Genomic DNA, 23,379 nt, shown 5'->3' with positions numbered 1-23,379 from the left:
GACCCTCTGCAATTTTGTTTTATCCTGCTTTTCAGGACTGGTTTCATAATTCACCTTTTAACATTATCTTTCGGCAAAATTGGCTTACCTACCTTTCTTTAAGTTCAATTTGTATTATCCTCACTTTCCTTAGCTTTTATATACTGCCTCCTATACTAGGAACTGTTTCTTTCATTTCTTTTTGTTCAGTTTGTTTTCTTCCCTATAAGATGCAGATCAGGTGCCACCTATTCCATCATTTTTTCCCTGATTCTTCATCCCTAACCCCAACTAAAAATTTTCATTGTCTCCTAATGTCTTGTAAGTTGCTCTGATGATGAGACACTTAGACAATCCATCTTGTGTTGTTTTTATTTGCACACCACTTATTTCTTGCCTGCTAAAATGTAAGGTTTTTTTAGTCTGAGACTATTATAGTTCATCTTTTTATCCTTACTTTCACATACAACACTTTGTGTCAGGTGCTTAACTAGTAAATTTTGATTAAAATTGAATTGAATGTATGCAATTCAGCTGTCTCAATTGATCAGCTTCCCTACATTAAAGCTTAGTTCTTTGTGCCATAGTAAACACAGCCTTAGTGGTAAATATATTCTCAAAAAAGATACACATGGGAAAAAAAGAAATCTATTATATTACAACTTCCTTTTTCATTTTCATTTTGTCTATAGGAGTGTGCATTTAAAAATAGGAATTAATATGGCTATAACATGAAGATATTAAATTTAGTAAAACCTTGCTTAGATCCTGTAGCTCAGAAATGCTAAATAGGATCTTAGCTGCATATTAATCTTAATCCACTATGATATGTGACAGTAGTTGGTTTTTGACTAATCTCCTGAAAGGAAGTTCATTTTTCTTTGATGACTACCACACTATCAGTCTTACATTTAGTTAATATATTTGCTAAGCAATGATACTAATAAATCATATACTCTCAAATTTTGATGTTGGCCATCTATTTTGGTAGTCATGCTAATATGCATATGCTTCCTCAATTTCCTTTTGCCTATTTTAATATACCATACCTGTAGCTATAAGAGAAAGAGAAGTTTTTAAGACCCTTAAAATCATTTAAAAAAACCTTCTTAATATTATGAATGTAATAGCATCAGTCAGTCAGTGGATATTTAATGATGGATTATTTTAATTTGACTCAGATTAATTTAAAGAGACAAGCTGACAGTTCATCAAAACAAGACTTTTAAAAGCAATGTATTCCACTGTAAACATAATATATAATTTTTGATTACTAACTGCAGACATCTGCTTGTGCTCCCTTGTTTGACAAAAAGCAGAGCAACTTATAATTTCGTGATTTACTTTAGTGATGATTTCATCTTTCAAAAGTCAGAGTAATCAACAAGCCGAAATTCTGTTTTTTATTTGATTTTTAGTATTGGAAACTGGTAATCAAAGTAGAAATGATGAACACATTGGAGGGAAGTGACTAATAGCTTCTGGAGTTTTGTAATAAAAATGGAAAGAAAATCTCAGCATAATCTGACATGAACTTAGATATTTTTTGAAAGAAGATTTCAAGAGTTGAGAAGAAAGACAGGTATGATCTAGTGAACAAAAGTGCCACAGGATAGGCTCAGTAAAGAGAGAAGATGCTCAAGAATGAAACTCTTTAGACACAAATGGAAACAATTTCAGTGACAAGAAAAACTGCTATTTGCCTAAAAGGTCTAACCAATGTGCACAGATAACTTACTAATCAGTTTAACATATAGAAATACACATACACTCTTACAAAAAAAATTGAAATAGCTTCATAAGTAATCATGTATTGTTATTTTCTCAAATCCTTCTCAATGTTCTAACCTGTTAAGATTTTCTTAAACTGTATCATGTAATGTGTTGACTATCCTTCCCAGCAAAGTGTCGCTCACAGACTTAATGAGTGTTCTATAAATGATTTTATCCAGTACATCAGTAAAAATTATCCAACTTGTATGTAAATTTCTGGACACTTCTTGCCAAGGTGACATTGAGTCATTAACAACTACTATTTGAGCCCAACTTATTCAGTCAGTCAGTGCAATCAATCTAATTATATTATTGACTAGAAAAGACTTAGAAGGGACATGACAACTAATTTTAAGTAGTTGAAAGGCTGTCTTAAGGAAAAGGTATTAGGTTTTTTTTCTATTTGTCTTCCAGAAGACAGAAATAAACAGGTTCAGTGAATGGAAGTTGCAAAGAGACAAATTTAGACTTGATATTAGGATAAAGCTTCTAATAATTGGAGCTGTTCAAAAATGGTCTATTTTGAAAGGTACTAAGGCCTCCCTTCTTTGACATCTTTCAGGCAGAGACTGGATAACCACTTATTGCTTAATGGAGATTCTTTTCTTATATGAATTGAATTAGGTGGCTGCTGTGAGAAGTCTCTTCCAATTCTCAAATTCTGTAACTTTAAAAAAGATTTATTCCCAAAATACTTCCTAAAGGCTTGAAAGATTTTGTTAGATTGAAATTTTGAAAGATCTTGTTTTCTTACACCAAGCAATGCACTAAGTAAAGTGGAGAACTAAATGGCATATTTAGTTACTTAGCAACAAATCTACGTGTTAAAGGTGTAGATTTCCACCTTATTAAATGTGTGCATATAGTTACTACTTGGGTTAACATTTGTAAAATGTTCTTGTTTAAGTTTGTAGGCCTTGAAATTGCATAACCTAGAACTTGGTCCTAGGGAAACAATAGTTTTCTGACTGCTCTTAGAGGACAGACTCTAGGTGAGTCATTAGTCCTGAAATTAGAAATTAATCAATATCTTCTGATTTTTGACAGTCTTTTTTTTTTTTGCTGTTTTTCCTATATTCTTTTTCTCCTCTGACCATTATTAGAAGGAGTAAGTTTGCAAGGTATAGGGAAGGTAAAAGAGCATGATAAAGGTGAAAGTTTCAGAATTGATTTCATCTTGCAAAATACGTTTCTGAAGATCATGAAGTCTGAGAAAGTAGCTGAATTGGAAATGATGGAGTGAATTCCTAGAAAGCCCTCCTTATATGATGGAGTATCAATAAAGGTGCCTTTATTTCCACCTTTACTCTGTCCCGTCAGAATGAAGGATTGACCCCAGGGGCAGGATGTATTGAAAAGAAGTGAAGAGTTGATTTCATCTTACAGAGTAATGAGTTTCTACAGAATAAGAAGTCCAGGAAATCAGTTGTAAGAGAAATGAATATGATATCCAGTACAATGTTGCGCTAGTCCAGAGGAAAGGAATGTCCAGGTCACGGGCTGTATAAAGCCTGCAAAATTATTTGCTCTGGCCCTGCCAAACGAAGCAAGACGACGACAACCTCTCGTTGCTTGAATTCTTCAGTTTTGTTGGCTGTCCCTCCAGTGGTGTTATAAATATGCAAATGATCCTTGGCAGAAAAAGGGTTTCTCACCCCTGCCCTAGTCAAACAGTTCTGGACATTTTTGATAAGGATATTGACAAATTAAAGAACATTTAAAGAAGAGAAACTAGGACAGGGGAGTATCATATTTTATTAAAAATGTTGAAGGATCTGGAGATGTTTTACCTTAAAAAAAGAGATGGCTTAGGGAAAACTTGATAGCTATAGGAAGAATGATTCTTGACTCTACGGGGAAAAACTAGAAATGATGAGTGGAGGTTGCAAAGAGTCATATATAAGGAAAAAAAAATCATATGAATTAGATATTTCTCAAAGTGAACTGAGCTTTCTCAAAAAGTACTATGTCTCCTCAGTGAAAATCATCTTTTTTTTTTTTTTTTTTTAAATTTATTTAATAGCCTTTTATTTACAGGTTATATGCATGGGTAATTTTACAGCATTAACAATTGCCAAACCTCTTGTTCCAATTTTTCACCTCTTACCTCCCCACTCCCTCCCCCAGATGGCAGGATGACCAGTAGATGTTAAATATATTAAAATATAAATTAGATACACAATAAGTATACATGACCAAATCGTTATTTTGCTGTACAAAAAGAATCAGACTCTGAAATATTGTACAGTTAGCTTGTGAAGGAAATAAAAAATGCAGGTAGGCATAAATATAGGGATTGGGAGTTCAATGTAATGGTTTTTAGTCATCACCCAGAGTTCTTTCTCTGGGCATAGCTGGTTCAATTCATTACTGCTCCATTGGAAATGATTTGGTTGATCTCGTTGCTGAGGATGGCCAGGTCCATCAGAACTGGTCATCATATAGTATTGTTGTTGAAGTATATAATGATCTCCTGGTCCTGCTCATTTCACTCAGCATCAGTTCGTGTAAGTCTCTCCAGGCCTTTCTGAAATCATCCTGTTGGTCATTTCTTACAGAACAATAATATTCCATAATATTCATATACCACAATTTATTCAGCCATTCTCCAACTGATGGACATCCATTCAGTTTCCAGTTTCTAGCCACTACAAAAAGGGCTGCCACAAACATTCGTGCACATACAGGTCCCTTTCCCTTCTTTATAATCTCTTTGGGATATAAGCCCAGTAGTAACACTGCTGGATCAAAGGGTATGCACAGTTTGATAACTTTTTGAGCATAGTTCCAAACTACTCTCCAGAATGGTTGGATTCATTCACAACTCCACCAACAATGCATCAGTGTCCCAGTTTTCCCGCATCCCCTCCAACAATCATCATTATTTTTTCCTGTCATCTTAGCCAATCTGACAGGTGTGTGGTGGTATCTTAGAGTTGTCTTAATTTGCATTTCTCTGATTAATAATGACTTGGAGCATCTTTTCATATGACTAGAAATAGTTTCAATTTCTTCATCTGAGAATTGTCTGTTCATATCCTTTGACCATTTTTCAATTGGAGAACTCAGTGAAAATCTTCAAGCAAGGGTATTGATAGAATGTAAAACAAACTATTTCAGGACAGAGAGTGTTTGATTTTTGTCACTATCATCATCGCTTAGGACATTGTAAATACTTTATTAAATGCTTGTTGATTATTCTTATAGAAGAGTTCCTTAAATATGAGTTAAACTGAATGGATTGTGAAATCCCTTATATGTTGAAAGTAAAACTTTAATATATAATCACTTATTCATTTATGATTGTCGGATATTTATCAGTTTTTCACAGTGCCTTTAAAATATATTTCTGTAGGTTGTATCTGAACATTAGCTCACAGTCTCTACTGGCAACCTGTGCTATATAGTAATGCTAAAGATCAAATACTATCAAATTATTTTGTAAGGAAGGAAGTAACAACAGCATGAATTATATAGCTTATCATGGTAACAGTAGAAAGCACAAAATTCAGAGTCAAAGGACCATCTTTCAGTCCTCTTGCTACCTCTTCTGATCTGTGAAACCATAAACAAGTCATTCTCTCTGTGTTTCAGTTTTTCTCATTTGTAGGGCAATGGTAATAACAGCTATATTACCAATTTCACATAATTTTGTAAGAATAAAATAAAATCGACTATAAAATTGCATTGTAATCTGCAAGGCATTATAAAAATGTAAATTGCTATTATTAATAATAACTTAGTTATTATTGCTTTCAATAAGGCCATATTCCTTTCCTAGCAAAATCACTCCATGAAGGTATGAAATACCAAATTTGTGAAAATTTTTGCAGGTACTTTTTCACAGATGGTATTAAAATCACAATTTAACATTTTGCTGCTATCCCTTGCTGCTTTCATTTGACTTTTAGATGTGACACATACTATTGTAAAAAAAAAAATATATATATATATATATAAAATATGTGAATATGTATGTGCAATATATACTTTATATCACTGTTTCTGGTATGATACATAACTTCCTAAAGTTTCAAATAACTATTTAATTGGATTCTTTTTTGCTTTGTCAAAATATCTGATTAGCAGCTTTTTCCTAAATTTTTCAAAGCAAATTATATATTAATGATCTTTCTGAAAGCCTTTCTATTTCTATAAATAGTATCCATATATAATTTATTTCTTTCTCAAATGTAACCTCTTTCCCCCTTTTATTTTTGCTCTATTTACTTAAGATCTATCTAGAGTCAACATGGAGCCTAAATTTTCCTAATGTGAATAATATTTACTGTTAATTGTCATGTGGAAAAGGCATATTTTTATTCCTTCAGTAGGATCTATTTTTAGTATTTTCCCAAATCCATCCCTTATTTGTATTGTTTCAAACATTGCTTACTCCTTATACAAATATCACATCACTTTAACTGGTAAGATCATATACACTTCACATTTGAAAATGATACCCCAATGAAGAAAAAAATCCAGTACTACTTTGGACCAAAAGTCCTGTGGACTTCACACAGGTTTGAATCACATAGAATGAAAGGCAGCAAGTATTTTGCAGTATTTTATTGAACAGAGCACTGAGTCCAAAGGCCATGCAGAAATAGCTTGGCTGTAAACTTAAGTTGGTCCAATATCAGTAATTCATTCCACAGCCTCTCATATCACTTTTATTTTGTGCCAGTTGTCTGTATAGTCGATATTTTTTTTTTTTTGTTTTGTTTTGTTTTGTTTTTCCAACAGCATGTAAAAAAAAGAAAAAAAACATTCAGGTAACACCAAAGGATTTTGTAAAATCACCTTTGTATAATTTAGCAGTTAGTTTACCATAAACCATTTGAGTTAGAACTGGCATTTTTTTTTTTTTTTTTAGCATAGATCTAAACTACAGTTTGTTACACATTAATATTCTTAAGTACAAGCAAGAAGATTTACATGCACTTGGATTTTTTTTTTTTTTTTTACAAATGACATTTTAATGTTTCTCTTCTTTCTCTTTCATCTGACCGTCCAAGAAAGATATCCATCAGCTACACAAATAGCCAGGAAAAGTTGGTGGATAGAGGGGGTCACTGGGATCAATTAATATTACATGAATATGCAATATCATTTGTTTTGCCCATTGTCCAAAACCAATCTTGAATTTCATTTTGCCCATATTATATTCTCTCAGTGTCCTTAATCGGTACTGCTGCAAAAAACAGTAATTTAACCCATAATGTTTTTTTTTTTCCTTTTTCTTAACAGGCATTTGTTACATGACAAATGTGTTAAGACTATATGATTGGTTGATTATTGGAACAGCACTGTTAGCAGAATGCCCTGAAATTTTTAGCTACAATACCCTTCAGTTTATTATCCATCCACATAACATTTATTTTTCTTATATCCTCAAAAGAAGTTTTTTTAAATACTTGAAGATAATCATTAAGGAGGCTTGCACCTACTTAGTTTACAGTTTTTATAATGGTCAATTGTTACAGTATCTATTGTATTTCAGTGTTGCATGCATGTGTATGCTTCTTATCAAAGCTGTTAGAGGCTAGAAAGTGAATTTAGTAGTAGGGGTTTTCTCAGCTGCTGAAAAATACAAATTTCATTTTTCTAGGTATTTTCTTCAGATATTTGGAAGTTTTACTACATCCACTAGATAAGATTACCACAGAAATTATCAAAGACATGTATATTATGTTCCTTATTGAGCTTTTAAAAGATATTTTATTCATTTTTATTTTTGTTTGATTTGTTTAGTGCCATACCTTGAAATCATAGGTTCAGGATCATAGATGGAGAGCTGAAAAGAAAGTTAGTGATCATATAGTCCATCTCCTCATTTGTCATGTGGAAAAAGCATTCTCAAAGAGGTAAAGAGCCTTGACCAAGATCACATAGCTAGTAAATAACAGAGCCAAGATATGAATCTGGATCCTCTGAAAACAGCCACCACTAAAAACATATTTGGCTTCTAAATATTATTTCCCTGGTCATAAATCTGCAGGTATTTCTTGTTATTTGTATCATTTCCTATTTGTATCATTATTTCTCATACCTTTCTATAAAACTTTACCAAGTGAGCCGCATAAACTTAAAATCCTGATTTCTCTTTTTTCTTCTGCCCATCACACTTGACACAACTTTTCTGTTATTTTGATTCTTCCCTTCTGAACTGCTACTTTGAATCTGTGGGGTACAAAATTAGAAAATGAAGTGTTTTTAACAAATCACGATGTAGTTTTGATTAGGGAAATATCCTCTAGAATTCTTAACAGCATTCAAGTCTTTCCACAATCTGTAGTTTAAGTGAGAAATAAAGGAGGTGATAGCTGTGTGAACAGAGAGAAGAGATCAGATAAATAGTTGTTGAGGTAGAAATACCAGGATTTGACAACTGATATAAAACATTCCTTAGTCTCTTTTGTTGGATCCTTCATATCACTCCCTCTAATCATAGGTTTCCCACATGACTGTCTTGGGCTCTTTTCTCTTCTCCCTCTTTACTACTACTGCATTTGGTGATCTCATCAGCTCCCATAGATTTAATTACCATATCTGTATTGACTATTCTCATATTTACCTGCTCTAAATCCTGCTCTAATCTCTCCCTTGATCTTCAGTCACATATCACCAGCTGCCACTTGTGAAGCTCAAATTGGCTGTCCACTAAGAATTTAAAAACAACTCAGATCTTTTCCCCTAATCTTCATCTCCTCAAATTATTTTTGAGAGTAACACCATCCTGCCAGCCTCCCAACCTAAGTATCATTCTTTATTCTCTTATCCCTCATCCCAGGCTTATTGATTTCACTTTTGTAACGTTTCTCTCACATGCCCCCTTATCTCCTGACACTTCCTCTTCTTTAGTCCAGGTCCTCATCATCTTACCCCTATTGTATAATGGCTTAAGGCTCTCTTCATTCAAATTCCTTCTTTCTCTCCTGCACTGGATTGTAAATTCCTTGATCAGGAACTGTTTGCCTCTTTTTATATCCCCAGAACTTGGTACATTGTCTGTCTTACGTTAGTCATCTAATAAATATTTATTACTTGACTGATATGAAATTAAGGAGGAGAGAATAATGCTGAGGTGATGAACCTGGGTCACTGGAAAAATGATGGTGCCCTCAACATTAAAGGAGAAGTTAGAACAATGCTTTCTGGATTTTCTGAGAAAATAATGAGTTCATTTTGCATATGATGAATTTGAAATATTTCCAGGATACTCACTGGAAATTTTCAATAGGCAATTTGTGGTATGGGATGTGGGGAGGGAGAATGGTTGAATATAGAAATGCAATCAAATGAGAAATTAAAAGAAGACCCAAGACAGAGCCTTGGAGTATATCCATAGTTAATGACTAAGTAGTGATTGAATATCTTACAAAGAAAATTAAGAAGAAACAGTCAAATTGTTAGAAGGAAATTTAAAAAATTAAAAAAATAACAATGCTACAAAAACCTTGGACATGAGAGTATCCAAGAGAGCATAATCAGTAGCATCCAATGGCTGTACAAGGTCTAGATGGATGGGTATTAAGAAAAGGCTGAGATTTGGCAAATCATTGAAAATTGGTAACTTTGGAGAGAGCACTTTCAACTGAATAGTTGAATTGGAAACCAGATTGCAGAGAATTTACAAGAGGAGATACCACTATAGATGGATTTTTTAAGGAAGTTTAGTTGCAAATAGATGAAGAGATATAAATAAGATTATGGAGTGGGAGGAGGCATGTTTTGTTTTGAGGATAGTAGAGCTGGACCTTTTTGTAGGCATCAGTAAGAAAATTAGTAAACAGAGAAAAATTGAAAACTAGAGAGACAGAGGGAGTAATCTTTTTGGAGAAAATGAAAGGAAATACCATCCCTTTGTCAAGAATTGACAATGGAGCTCTCAGTGAATGGTCTTATTTCTTTTAGTCAAATATGAATAGAGGCCTTCAGCTAGGAGGGTCAAGTGAGAGAAGAGGAAGATTGTAGAAGAAAAGAGAAGGGAGGAGTTGCTGATGCTGTGAAGTCTGAGCAGGTTTTCTCTTATTTGGTTGTTAAAGCATTAATAAAAACAAAGCAATATTTAACATATTTAGTACCTTCAGCACCTGTTAAATTTCTCAAAATTAGCCATTACTTTTGGAGACTTAAAAAAATAGTAGTGATTGAATATCTTATATTCGCAATATAAAAATACTAAAATACATGTATTAGTGGTTTTAAATTAATGGTATCATCTTCACATTTAATGGACAAGAAAATGTTCCAAATTATATTTTAAAGGTTTTGTTTTCTTAATGGATTATAATTTAAAATTATTCTACAGTGATTTTACAACTTCTGGTAAATATAAATACATTCTCTGATAAAGTTCTGCAATTTTCATTTAAAAAAAAATTCCAAATAAAATCCTTTCACTGGAAAAAGATTTGAAGTTTTTTCTTCTAAAAAGATGGACATAAACTAGATAAATGTGGGCAAAATTTAAAGCCTTTTTACCCTCTTGTCCTAGTTTTGCTCTCTGAAACTAAACAGTTTAATCCTACATGATAGCCTTTCTAATATTTTAAGACATCCGTTTCTCTACCCATTTCTTCTTTTTCAAGATAAGTTTCCTCAACTCTTTTAAATATTTTTCATAAGATTTGCCACTTCACCATCCTAGTTGCTTTTTCTGGAAGTTCTCTAGTTGGGTAGACAGTGTTAGAAGATATAGGAAGCCATCTAAATCAACCTAGACCTGATGGAGACTTTCTTCTGCAGAAATTCCCAAAAGATGCCTGTATATTTCTTAAGATTAGTATCCTACCACAACATAGCATTTGCACTCTTTCTGTTGTTTGCTTGCATTTTTGTTTTTTTTCCGCAGGTTATTTTTTACCTTCTTCTAAATCCAATTTTTCTTGTGCAAGAAGATAACTGTATAAATATGTATACATATTAACATATACTTTAACATGTTTAACTTGTATGGGACTGTCTGCCATCTAGGGGAGGAGGTGAAGGTAAGAAGGGAAAAGTTGGAAGAGAAGTTTTTGCAAGGGTCAATATTGAAAAATTACCCATGCATATGTTTTGTCAATAAAAAGCTATTAAGAAGGGGGAAAAAAAGATTAGTACCCTAGACCAGGGCTTCTTAAACTTTTTCCGTCGTGATCCCTTTTCATATGGGAATATGTTATATAAAATAGATATTCAAATTAAACATTTATTGATAATAAATTATAATTTTGCAACTCCACATTTAGTTATGAGATACTGTATGGGGTCATGACACCCACAGTTTAAGAAGTTTTGCCTTAGATAATAATGATATCTAGTATTTACATGGTACTCTTAGGTGTGCTAAGATATTATATGTTATATAATTTGGTTCTCATAACCCTCTAAGGGTAAGACTAAATGCAGTCCACCAAATGTAGTATATTGGGACTGTTGCAATCCTCCCTGAGTCTGTATTTCATATTTCTTTTAGTACAATGAAGTTTTTATTTCTGGCATTCATGCTACAACATTATTAATGACTCATTGAATTTGCAATACTCTCAAACTGCCAAGTATTTATTTATTTTCTTTCTGTTGTTTTTTTCCCTAATCTGTTTTTATTGGAAAGGAAATATATGTAAAATGTGTATCAGAAAATTAACCAAATATATCCATGAAATTAATTCTCATTCTCTCTTTCTCATTCTTTCTCTCTCTCTCTCTCTCTCTCTCTCTCTCTCTCTCTCTCTCTCTCTCTCTCTCTCTCTCTCTCTCTCTCTCTCTCTCTCTCTCTCTCTCCTCCCCCTCCCTCTCCCCCTCCCCCTCAGTATATGCAATATTTACAAGTTAAGATTCTCCAGAATTAGGGAAGTGAGGTGATACAGTGGATAAAGCACAAGATCTGAGTTCAAATTCAGCCTCATATAAGTAATAGTTGTGTGACCCTGGATAAGTCACTTAACCCCATTGCTTCCATCTCACCCCCCTAAACAAGATTGTCCAGAATCACCTCACAATGTCCTCTTGTGATAATACCATGTTCTAGCCTCTCCAGGAATGTTAGCTCACATCTCCTTTGAAAGGACAGCTAGGTGATATAGTACCTGGAGTACTAGGTCTGGAATTATAAAGACCTGAGTTCAAATCTAACCTTAAACACAGATATATGATTCTAAATAAGTCACTTAACTTCTGTTTGCCTCAGTTTCCTCCCCTCTAAAATGAAAATAATACCAACTCTCTCCTGAGATTGTTGTGAGGGATCAAAAAAATATAATTGTAAAGCACTTAGTATAATACCTGGCATATAAGTATTATATAAGTATTAGCTATTATTATACTGCAGTGATTTAACCCTGTTTGTCTAAATTTCCTCATTTGTAAATGAGCTGGAGAAAAAAATGACAAACCATTCCAATGGCTTTGCCAAGAAAGCTTCAAATGGGATCATCAAGAGTAGAACATTTAAATGAAAAACAAATGAACTCAACTCCCCTTCTCTTGCAATCTCTGATGCAACCAGCCTCATTTCTGTTCTTCATACATAATAGTCCATTTCCCAGTCTCTCTACCTTTGTACTGGCCACTGTCCTTGCCTAGAATTATTTTCCTTTCTCCTGTCAGCCTTCTAGAATCCCTTCCCCTTCAAAATACAATTTCACCAGCACTTTTGTCATAAAGTCTTTCCTGATGCCCACCTTCTGGACCCCAACTGCTTTTACTCTCTTTTCTGTTTATTCAGTATATACCTATATTTAGATTTGTCTTCTCTGTTAGAATGACATATCCTTAAGAGTAGAGATTATTTCTTTCGTTATATTTGTAATCGAAGCATTTTGTACAATTTCTGATACATAGGCTTGTAACATTGATTAATTGATTTGATTGATATGCAGTTTTGGTAAGTATCTTTTTTTTTTTTTTTTCCTGAGGCAGTTGGACTGAAGTGACTTGCCCAGAATTGCACAGCTAGGAAGTGTTAAGTGTCTGAGTCTAGATTTGAACTCGGGTCCTCATGACTTCAGGGCTAATGGTCTATCCACTATGCCACCTAGCTGCCCCTGATGTAAAAACTTTAATGATTATTTTTCAGTATGTCCATTTTTCTCAGCAACATGTTTCTGGGATGAAAGGGAAAAAAGGTGCTATCAGATCATACTCTATCCCCTAGCTGAATACTACTTGGTTATGTGTTATACTAGCCATATAGTAATTCAATTCAGAACATCATAGGAAGGTGATGGTTAGAAAGAGGTTTTTCCAAGGAAATGAAAATTGAGGTAGGGTCCGTAACAGGCTGGTTCTTCTTGTGACATGTTGATTCTTCCCCCTGCAAATTTTCATTAGTTTTTGACTAATTTAAAGGGGCACAGAACTCCCAGATCTTTTCCATATACATTGCTACTTCATTTTTGTTCAATAAATAAAGATATTGAGGTATCACTTTGGTATATAAAAGATAACTCATGAAAATCAAGGCTGGCCTCTCCCTTAATTTCCTTATTTAAGTGATAAAACTCTGAGAAATCCAGCAAATGCTTTAGTTCAAAGCAGATGTCTTTCTACATTTAGCAAAAAAAAAAAAAAAAAAAAAAAAAGTCTATTATTTATCACATAGCATAACTTAGACACTTAAAATTAATCCAATTAACCCAATCAGCTGACATGCTGTATTAAATGCAGTCTTTTCAGGCATGTGTGTATTACCTCATCTTCCTTAAACCTTTTGTTTTAGAATTCTAAAATTCACATGTCATAATTGTATGTAAACATTTAAACTAAGTACTTTCTTATTTTGTTTATTTTTAATTTTTTCTAGTACTGGAGAAAATGAAAATGAGTTGTGCTGAAATGTCAAGAGATTTCACTTATTAAAAAAGAAAACTATCTTAGAAGACACGTAGAGGATGTGAAGACTTGGATAACAGCTGATGGAAAAGAAAACTTCATCTTTGAGTTACTGTGGTCTCTGAAATGTCAGGAGCTTGAATATAGTTTCCTGGAAAACCATTGTTTTGAGTATTGCAGAAGATTTTGTCTTGAAACACTCTGTATATTTATTTTCAAGTGTACACATTGTTAATAAGAGAAATAAGTTTCACTGTTTATAATCTATTGTTAACTTTCAAAGGAATTATGTGGCCTATGTAGAACTTGTTAGTTGTAAGGGCCTGGGAGGGTCCACTGCCACCTTCACTTCATTAAAACCTTCCAAATTATGGGATGAATTGATTATGTTTCATTTTTGTTTGATTGGAGGTTGGGTGGGGTGAAAAATGTACATCTTTAACGGGAAAAGGTAAATTTTTTATTTTATTTTGCACCTAAAATTAGTATTTCATAATTTATGAATGACTCTCCCATCAGGAAATGTTGTCATTTGGAAAATACAATCATTTCCTTCTACTTATAAATAACTATTTTGAAAATATAGATCATTGGTCAGATAAGTTGTAAGTATGTAAAGTAGAAGAGAAAAAAATAATTTAACTGGTTAACCTAATGGCAATATTGTAGTAGTTTTCAGTATTGACCTTGAAATATTTTTATGTATAAATATAAACATACATTCTGTGATTTCATTAAAGTCTTTTTTTTTTTGACAAATTTTGCATCTATATGCTCTCTCAGTTGTAGCTTTCTTGGTACTTGTGAAATGGAGTTATGGTTTCTCATAGATTTAAGTTTAAATCAGGTCTTTCATATTTTAATGCTATATGCAGCATGATATGGTATCCAGCGACTGGATTCAGATTTCTGGCTCTTGATAATTGCCTTAGTTTTTGATAAAATGAGGTCATTAATATACTGCTTTTTTAAATCTAAAAGAGTTACTTAAGGTGACTAATTCATAATCTTCCAGCCATACTCATACTCATACAGATCTCATATAGATAAAACAAAATAATTGTGTGCACATAAGTTCATATTTCTAAAGTTGACACATGATCATGGCTTATTTCTGAAGGAAAATCATGACACCATATATTTGATGCTTGATAAATATTAATTAAAGCAACCTTCTGAAAAGTCTAGATAACAGAGCTCAGATAACAGTGGTTCAGTGACAATGCCTGTGATTCACAGAATTTCAGTCCTATTAAAAGCTCTTAAAAGCTGTCTGATCCCTCCCTATTAGTTTTGTTGATAATGGATTTGAAATTGGAAAAGAATTGTAGAATTTACGGAAGGAAGTGACCTGAAGTGCTTCAAGAAGTAATCAACTTCCCCAAGATCACAGAACTTGTTAGAGACATTCTGATCATATCACTCTCCTGGTCAATAATCTTCATTCATACCTAAGATCAAATAGCAATCCTCCCTGACATCTAAAGTTCTTTACAATCTAGCCATAACCCACTTTTAGTTTTATCATACATTTCTACCTATTATATAATCTGTGATCCAGTCTAGTTGGACCTTGCTAATTTTATCACGGAACACCCTTTTTTTTTCTTCTTTCTATCTTCCTTATTGCTAAGGGAGGGGAAGTAACCTCACATCACCTCAAGAGTTCACTTCAAGCCCTTGCAAAAATTGGCAACTTCACATCTTGTTAGATCTGTGCAAGGGGAAATAACATAAGGTAGTAACAAAACATGCCTCCTTGGTCAGCTGTGGGCCCTAGACCCGCCTTATCAAAAGGGCAGAATTTGGAAATGCCCCAGAGAGTAAAATGTCTATTTTCTGTTGGTTACCTTACCACAAGAGCCAATCAGGAGCCTGCAGTGGACCAAAGTCTTGATTCCTAGATAACTGTGTGTTCACTGGCTAACCTTGCTGAGCTGTGATACCCACTCCTATAAAACATCCCCCTTTCTGTGTCTTACCTATTTATGGAAAAGATTGTCCATTTTTTCCCCAGCCCCTCTCTAAACCTCCACTTTGTAGATCTCCCCTCCCTCTCCTTGGCTTGGGGCTTTTTCCTTTACAAAAAAACAAAAAATTTTCATCTTTCTACTCAGCTTGAATTCTGCATTTGGAAGATTGGGCTTTACCTAGGTGACATCTTCATATGTGATACTTTTTTTTTTTTTCTGTTGCTCCCTCCTGGATCTAAGAGTGTACAGTTTAGTAGCCCTTTAGGCATAACTCTCCAGAATTAGCCAGATCAGTTCACAACTCCACCAGCAATGCATTAGTATTCATTTTCCCACATCTCCAACATTTATATCTTCTTCTGTCATCTTAGCCAATCTGAGAGGTATGAGATGGTACTTCAGAAACAAGTTCTTTCAGTATTTTAGCATGTAATTCATCTGGGTTAAGTAATTTGAAATCTTTCTGGGTAGCTCTATGTTTTCTTTTTAGTTATCTTAAGTATCAACTTCATATTTATCATTTTTATTCTCCCTGTCCAAAGCTCATAAGAATATAGAAACGGAATAAAACTTGAGTAACTTCATCATCAGACATTTTTGTCTTGTCATCTTTTCTTTGATTCTTTGATCCAATGTTGCTTTAAAAAGCAACACTCCATTTTGTTACCATTAGCTTCCTTTGCCAACCTTAGCTGTAAAAATTCTGACATTTTTCTCACAGCTTTTTTTTCATCCTTAGTTACATTCCCTCTTTCCATTTTATATGTGTGTTTATAAAACTAAATTGGTTGGTGAGATTCTGGTGCATTCAATAGGTCTCTTTGCACAATTCTTGTTCTTTTATCAGGATTCTTTTTGTCTGTGTAGAGAATTTCATTCTTTAGAATAGAGGTGGGGAACATCTGGTCTACAGATTATATAAGGCCTATGAAATCATTTGCTAAGGCAACCACAGACGATGATGAGCTGAAGGCTAGGTACAACCTCCCACTGCTTGAATTATATAAGTTGATAATTTTGTATGGCCTATGTATGATGTTATAAATATCCAAATGATCCATGGCAAAAAAAAAAAAGGTTCCATACTCCTGCTTTAGAACTTCTTTAGCCTTTTGAACAGACTATATTATATCCATAGAATATTAATCTATACAATCTTACCTATTCTTTCTCTAACCTTCTGATCTCTTTTCCTCAAAACTAGGACATTTCAGATTGTTTCCAGCTTTCCTTTTCTCCATCGTAAATTCTCAGAAGGATTAATTACTGGCTTACTAGGTTACTATCATTTTTATTCCAGTAACCAATTTCTCCTGAATGGTGAAAATCAGATATAGAATAATATTTCCTCATGGTTTCTCTAACTTTTGAAGGATGAAATTGTCATTATGGCAAATCAAGGAATTATAGCTGCTCAGCTTAGATGTTGTCTAGATACCCTTATGGCTCTAAAGGCCTATGATCCTTATTTCTGATTTATTTCTTTAAAAATTGAATTTCTGTATTGGAATAGAAAACTTTAAAAAAATATTCACAGTTTAGAAAAATACTCAGACTTTGAATGATGAATGAATGAAAAAGTATGTATTGGCCAGCTAGGTGGCCAGTGCATAGAGCACCAACCCTGAAATCAGGAGGACCTGAGTTCAAATGTGGGCTCAGACACTTAACACTTCCTAGTATGACCTTGGGCAAGTCACTTAACCTCAATTGCCTCGGGGGGGGGGAGGGGAATATGTATTAAGTGCTAATCAGTGAAGCACCAAGGATTCAAAAAAAAAAAAAAAAAGACAATTTAGAGAAGACAATAGATGTCTTTATAAGTTCAGCTGCTAACATAATGAAAGGTTTGAAGTTCCCAAGTGTTCAGCAAGGCTGAGGAATCCTCAAGGACTTATCACAGTGTCTGCCTTACAAAAATAAACCAATCAGAGAGAGTATTCTGAGTTTTTTTGACAAGGGTGGGGATGTAGGGCTCGGTGTCAGGCCAGAAACAGGAAAGGAATGATTAACAGAAAAATTGGAAATGGGTTATAAGATAGATGAGGGAGAAGACATTCTTGTTCGGTTCTAACTAGAGCTTGGACCCTCCAAGTATCTTTTGTGGAGTCTGTGGTGTCCTACAGTGAGGAAGAAAGAAGTCAAGTCCTGCTTGGTATCAGCTTTGACTGACTTTCTAGCTTTTCATTATGGAATGAAGAGTGTGGGTGCCAAAACTTTATATACGGAATTATATTCCCATAACCCTTAGAATTCAAGTTATATATTCTAGAGTAGGGGTTCTCAAACTTTTGTTTTCAGGATCTTTATCCTATTAAAAATTATTGAGTATCTCTCCAAAGTGTTTTTGTTTATCTGGATTATATTTATAGACATTTACCATATTGGAAATAAAAACTATTTTTGAATTTGTAGACCCTCTAAAAGGGTTTCAGAGATTCCCAGGATTCTCTAGACCATACTTTGAGAACCACTGTTCTAGAGAGAGCAATAATTAATTAATTTATTTGTTTATTTTTTTGCTGAGGCAATTGGGGTTAAGTGACTTGCCCAGGGTCATACAGCTAGAAAGTGTTAGGTGTCTGAGATCACATTTGAACTCAGGTCCTCCTGACAACAGGGCTGGTGCTCTATGCACTGTGCCACTTAGCTGCTCCGAGATCAATATATATATTTTTTAATCCCCATACACACCAAAAAAAAGTTTGTAAAAACACTTTTTTATAGTTACAATTATTAAAAAATAAAACTATGTACTCATTAGCTGAATCACTAAATACGTTATGGAATAGTGTCATTCTTTCAGAAATGATATATATAATGAATAAAGAGGACAGAATGACCCAAATAAATAAATAAAGGATACTGCAGCACAAATTCTAAAACTAATTATCTTACACCAAAGCTCCAAGCTGACTGGGTGACCAGAACCTGGCTGCCACATTTCCCCTCAGAATTCTGGGCTTAAGCTTTTAAGTTCATAGGCCCCTGACAATTTACTTCTTTATTGATTATGTTAGTATCAATTGTATCAATCATGCAAAGAATAAAACAATTCCACTATACCATATTGCTTCCAAGAATATTGCTATTTCCAATATGTTAGAAAAAGAAGCAGTATATAAAATAACATTACAAAATACAGTTACTGAGGTGGTAACTTTAACTGTGGTGGTAAAGAAGCATTGGTATGAAACATCACCCAAAAAGTATGAAACACACTCTTTTGCCAGTATATAATGAGTCCAGAGTGGACTAATGTTCAGAGAACCTTGTATGCCAAGTCCAATTTACTGGAAGTACCTTTCTCCCTTTTGTGGAGTGTTTGGGAAGTTCCTCATAAGTCTAATATCTCTCCCCTGTTGGACTGTCTGTATTAAGTCTGTCTAGTTTGTTTCTAGTTGTCTAGGAATCATCTTAGCTTTTTCAGAGATGGTACCAGAACTATTTTCTCCCCTTCCCTCTCATGCTTCCCAGCAATTCTTTCTTAGGGACCTACCTAGAAGGACTCTCCTTTATGCTTTCAGACACAAAAAATCCTATCTAAACTACCTTCTTGATTTTATAAAAGCCTTTTAGAGCATCAACTAATGTTTCATCCATTGATTATCAAGAAATTCTTAATTAATCAAAGACACTTAGTCTAAAACTGTTCACTGATTGATTGAGGGCAGGTCTTTTATCACTTGCTTCTAGTGAGAGGGGGTGATTTGATTTTCTTACTCAATATATAAATCGACCAGGAAAACAAAATTACTATAATGCAACTGAAAGAACAACAAAAGAGCAAGAAGTTGGGAGATTATAATGATCATGCTTGACCCAAAAGAAGAGATATGAGAGGTAACTTTCCTTCTTTTCAGTGGTCAGGAATTCTATATGTAGAATCACTACATGTAATTTCAGAATTGATTCTTATATTTCTTTTGCCAAACTTTTTGTTTTTACTTCCCTTTTTTCTTCTTGCAAGAGATAAATTTTTGGGTAGGGAAGACAGAGGGACACATTGGAAATGCAGAGGATTTAAAAACAAAAAATTATTAAGTATCTACCATGTGAGAAGTACTGTATAAATATACATGCAAAGAATAAAACAATTCCACTATACCGTATTGTCTCCAAGATTATTGCCATTTCTAATATGTTAGAATAAGAAGCAACATATAAAATACCATCCAAAACACATATAGCTGAGAAAAAAGATGGGCCTTATATCATGTAATAAGATTGAGGCATACTAGATGAACAGCATATGTGTTTTTAATGAACCTTATTGTTTGTCAAAAGGCATTAAAATAATTAGAGGAATTTACTGCAATCATTCTGCCAAAGATTTGTTTAAAATTCAAGTTTTTCAAAGCACGAAGTATGTAGAGATATGAATAAGAATGAGAATGCACCTGTGCTGTTGGAGGAAGTATTCCTTCCAGTGAGATCCCTAATTTGTTGAAGTACTGAAATAAATTCAATCATGTTCTCATAAGGTATTTAGATTTGTTCCCAGCCCCATCCCCATTAAAGGAGGCAATGAAAATTCCTGAGAAACTGGATAGATGGTTTTTTGCTATTATAATGCTAGATATGAACAGCCCCTAAATTGTAATTTTCACTATTTCCAAGTTTTCCTAAAGTATTTTTCATGTAAAAAAATTATCACTTATCATTGTAAATGAAAAATTAGGGCACTTGATATATAACTTGTTTTCCTAAGCCTGAAATAACTTGTCTCGTGTAACAAGATGATTTATTGCAATGTAATATTTTTAGTTTTTAATCATCAGCTATATATTGAGCACCTGCTGTGTGCCTGCCACAGTGCTGTTGAGTTCCAAACTGAGTGCTGAAATAACGGAGGCTCCATCATTTAAATCTGACATAGACGTATTTTTAGAATTCCTAGATCTCATTCTAAAGGGTGACTGAACTAATTTTTCCACGATTTTCACATACTGGAGCAGTAATGGATTAAAGTAAATAGTTTGCCAAGATGACCAGAGGTCCATGGTGTCATAGATTTAGAGTCAAAAAAAGAATTTAGATGTCATATATTCAAATACCTCCATTTTACAAAAAAGAAAAATGAGTCAGGATTTGAAATTTTTTGACTCTAAATTCAGTGTTCTTTCCATTGTGCCACAGATAGCATTGCATCTACATTATTTTTCCCCAGAGAAATAAATAATTGTCTAAAAAATCTTTTGATGTTCCTATTTGATCATTAAGTAAAATGTCAGCTAACTAGAATTCTAAAAATTTCAATTATTTCTAAGTCAGAGGATACCAAATTAAGTACCAAAATATGAATCTTCATTAAAATGTACCACATGGGTACTTGTATTGAGAACATTGTTGGGAATTGGGAACAACTGGGAATTGTATTGAGGTAGCTCAAAGCTACTCCAGGTGTAAGGAAATCTCTGGGTAAGTATACACTAGAAACAAGATTTACAAGCTCCCACCAAAGTATATACTTTACCAGCAGGCCAGAGGGCACATCATTTCCAAATAAAATGGCATTTAATTAAACAGTATAGCAAATGTCAACCTCAGAGTTCTGAGAAAAATTATTAGGTTGTATGTGTGCTTCATTTCTCTCAAGCTAGCAGTATATATGGAGAGCTGCAGTTAGAACTGAACTCATCTGGGATTTAGGTAGCAAGGATTATAAAAAGATCACAAGGCTGGGGAGGGATGATTGTATAGTGGCCCAAACAGGTACTGGCATGATTTCTTAGGTTCAACTTCCATTAACCAGAGAACAGGGTCATTTCATAGAAATCCTAAGACACCTTAGGGCACAGAACAAGGATGTGGGTTGGAATGGTAAGTTTCCAGGGACCCTGGACAAGGATGTTAGTACAAGAGTTCTGTCTGTTAGGGGCTGGTATGAGCCAGATCCTGTGGTTGCTTGTACACAGAGAAGCTTCCATGTCTAACTGATGGACATTGCAAAGGCTCTCCAATGTCAACCTTGAGAAATCCTTAATCTGCCTCTTGATTGGCAGATTCTGATTCCCAGGTCACTTCAATTTCTGCTCAAAAATAAGGGAGCTCATGCAAATCAAGGTATTTAGTAATGATTTATTTAGTTAAGTCATTCATCATTTCCTTTTCACACAAAGTGAAAAAGAAAAGTTCTTCCTATATACAAAGTCTACACCTTTCTAAAGGTACCATGAAAGGAGGAACCTATGCAGAGAGTCTCCCCTTGCCTCAAACTGCTAGTACTTCCTCCCTGAAATTACCTTGTATTTAATTAGATATTCTAAGAACATGTATGGTAAGAATCATGGAGAGTTGCCTGAGAGCCAATAAAACCTGAGTTCAAGTACTGCCTGTGACACATACAGTCTATTAGAACCTAGACAAGTTTTTTTATTCTCTCAAGGCTTTCCACACCTCCCTAAAATTATATAAGGTGAAGAGAAAGTGTCAGCCTGAATTATTAGAGTGAGTTTTTCCAAGTGTTTTAAGTGTAGCAAGGGAATCACAGTCCCTATCCTATATCTATAACTATGAGATTCCTTTAGGATATAATCTCCCAGAGGACAAGAGGAGTTTTATCTCTTTGTATCCTTGGTAGATAGCACACTGTCTAGTACTTTGCTATTGTTCATCCTTTGTTCTTGAAGAGGACCAAAGACATCAGGAGGATGATGTTATGACTTGCAAGCAAATTGGTTCAAGTGAGGTAGAGCTGTGCAGTCATCAGACCCACTCCTCCCAAGTCAGTGGGCTCCCGTGGCCAGATACAAATCAAGAGTGTCTATTGCCCAGTGGGAGACTTGGCTTTTTTTAATTAAGGTCTTTTCCAGGTCTTGGTTAGTCTGAGGCAATATCCACATTCAGTGATCAAAGACAAGGTAAAAATGGGTCTTGATTGACTCAAAATGTAAATAGCAAAAATTTCTACTTTGGTCAGAAACCTGAGGGTCCTCCCTTCCTCCATTTATTTATTCTTTTATTTAGATTTTTTTTTTGACTAGGTGAAAGAGGAAATTTTTTGCCTCAATTGCTACCTGGTCTTAATCACTGAATGAGTGCAACCTCAGTCAAATTCATACCTGTTGAAGACCTTAGTTTAAAAAGGCCCAGGTTTCCCATTGCATCCAGAGCCATTTCCTGGTGTTCTGATCTATAGCTGGCTACTGGATCAAGAAGCTCTGGAGGCAAAACTGCAGTAAGTGACCTCGCACAACCCTCCCTCACTTAAATCCAATTCACATGCACATCATGGCATCTCCTCCTTATATCATAGTCCTTTTCAAGAACGAAGGACAAACAACAAGAACTGAGACAAAAGATTCTTTTGCCTTCACAACAGAATCATTTTGGGAGAAGAACCTCAGAGTTTCTAGCCACAGCAGAAAAAAAAAATTGCTGTTTGCACTCACTCATCAAAACCCAAACAATAAATTAGTGAGATTAGACTATGAACTCTCTGAGGATAAGAGCAGTTTTATAGTTATAATAGATGGAAAAGAATACAGCAGATGAAGGTTGTTAATGCAAAAGGGGAGGAAATTTTTTCTGAAGAGACTGACATACAAAGATGGCAGGTAGGGAAGGAGGTGTGGGCAGGCTGGTATCTTACACATGTAATCCAATCCAAGGATTCTTTTCCCTCTATTCAGTAACTTTTTGTTCTTGCTTTCTTACCTAAGTGTTCTTTTTCAGTCTCCTTTGCCATCCATTCAGCTATTTCCTTAACTAATGATGTACTGCATAAGTTAGTTCCTCTTTTCTCTCTATTCTCTTCCTGGCAATTCATCAGCTGTCATGAGTTCAGATTTCACTCAATGCTGATGACCCTGAAATCTGAATTCCCAGTCCT

At 34.3% G+C, this 23,379-nt stretch overlaps 1 protein-coding gene across 1 annotated transcript in view; it reads left to right on the top strand.

The window, feature by feature from the left end:
• The window catches only part of PIK3C3 (phosphatidylinositol 3-kinase catalytic subunit type 3), a 179,252-nt gene extending 165,309 nt beyond the window's left edge, over nucleotides 1–13,943 (top strand). Inside the window, exon 25 of the mRNA XM_031946013.1 lies at nucleotides 13,544–13,943. Coding sequence (XP_031801873.1) covers nucleotides 13,544–13,558 — 15 coding nt within the window. The 3' untranslated portion in view covers nucleotides 13,559–13,943. The remainder of the gene's footprint in view (nucleotides 1–13,543) is intronic.
• Nucleotides 13,944–23,379: the final 9,436 nt, after the last annotated feature.

This window comes from Sarcophilus harrisii, chromosome 1 (genome assembly GCF_902635505.1).
Source record: "Sarcophilus harrisii chromosome 1, mSarHar1.11, whole genome shotgun sequence".
Taxonomy (NCBI): Eukaryota; Metazoa; Chordata; class Mammalia; order Dasyuromorphia; family Dasyuridae; genus Sarcophilus; species Sarcophilus harrisii.
This window is presented reverse-complemented; position numbering and strand designations above follow the sequence as displayed.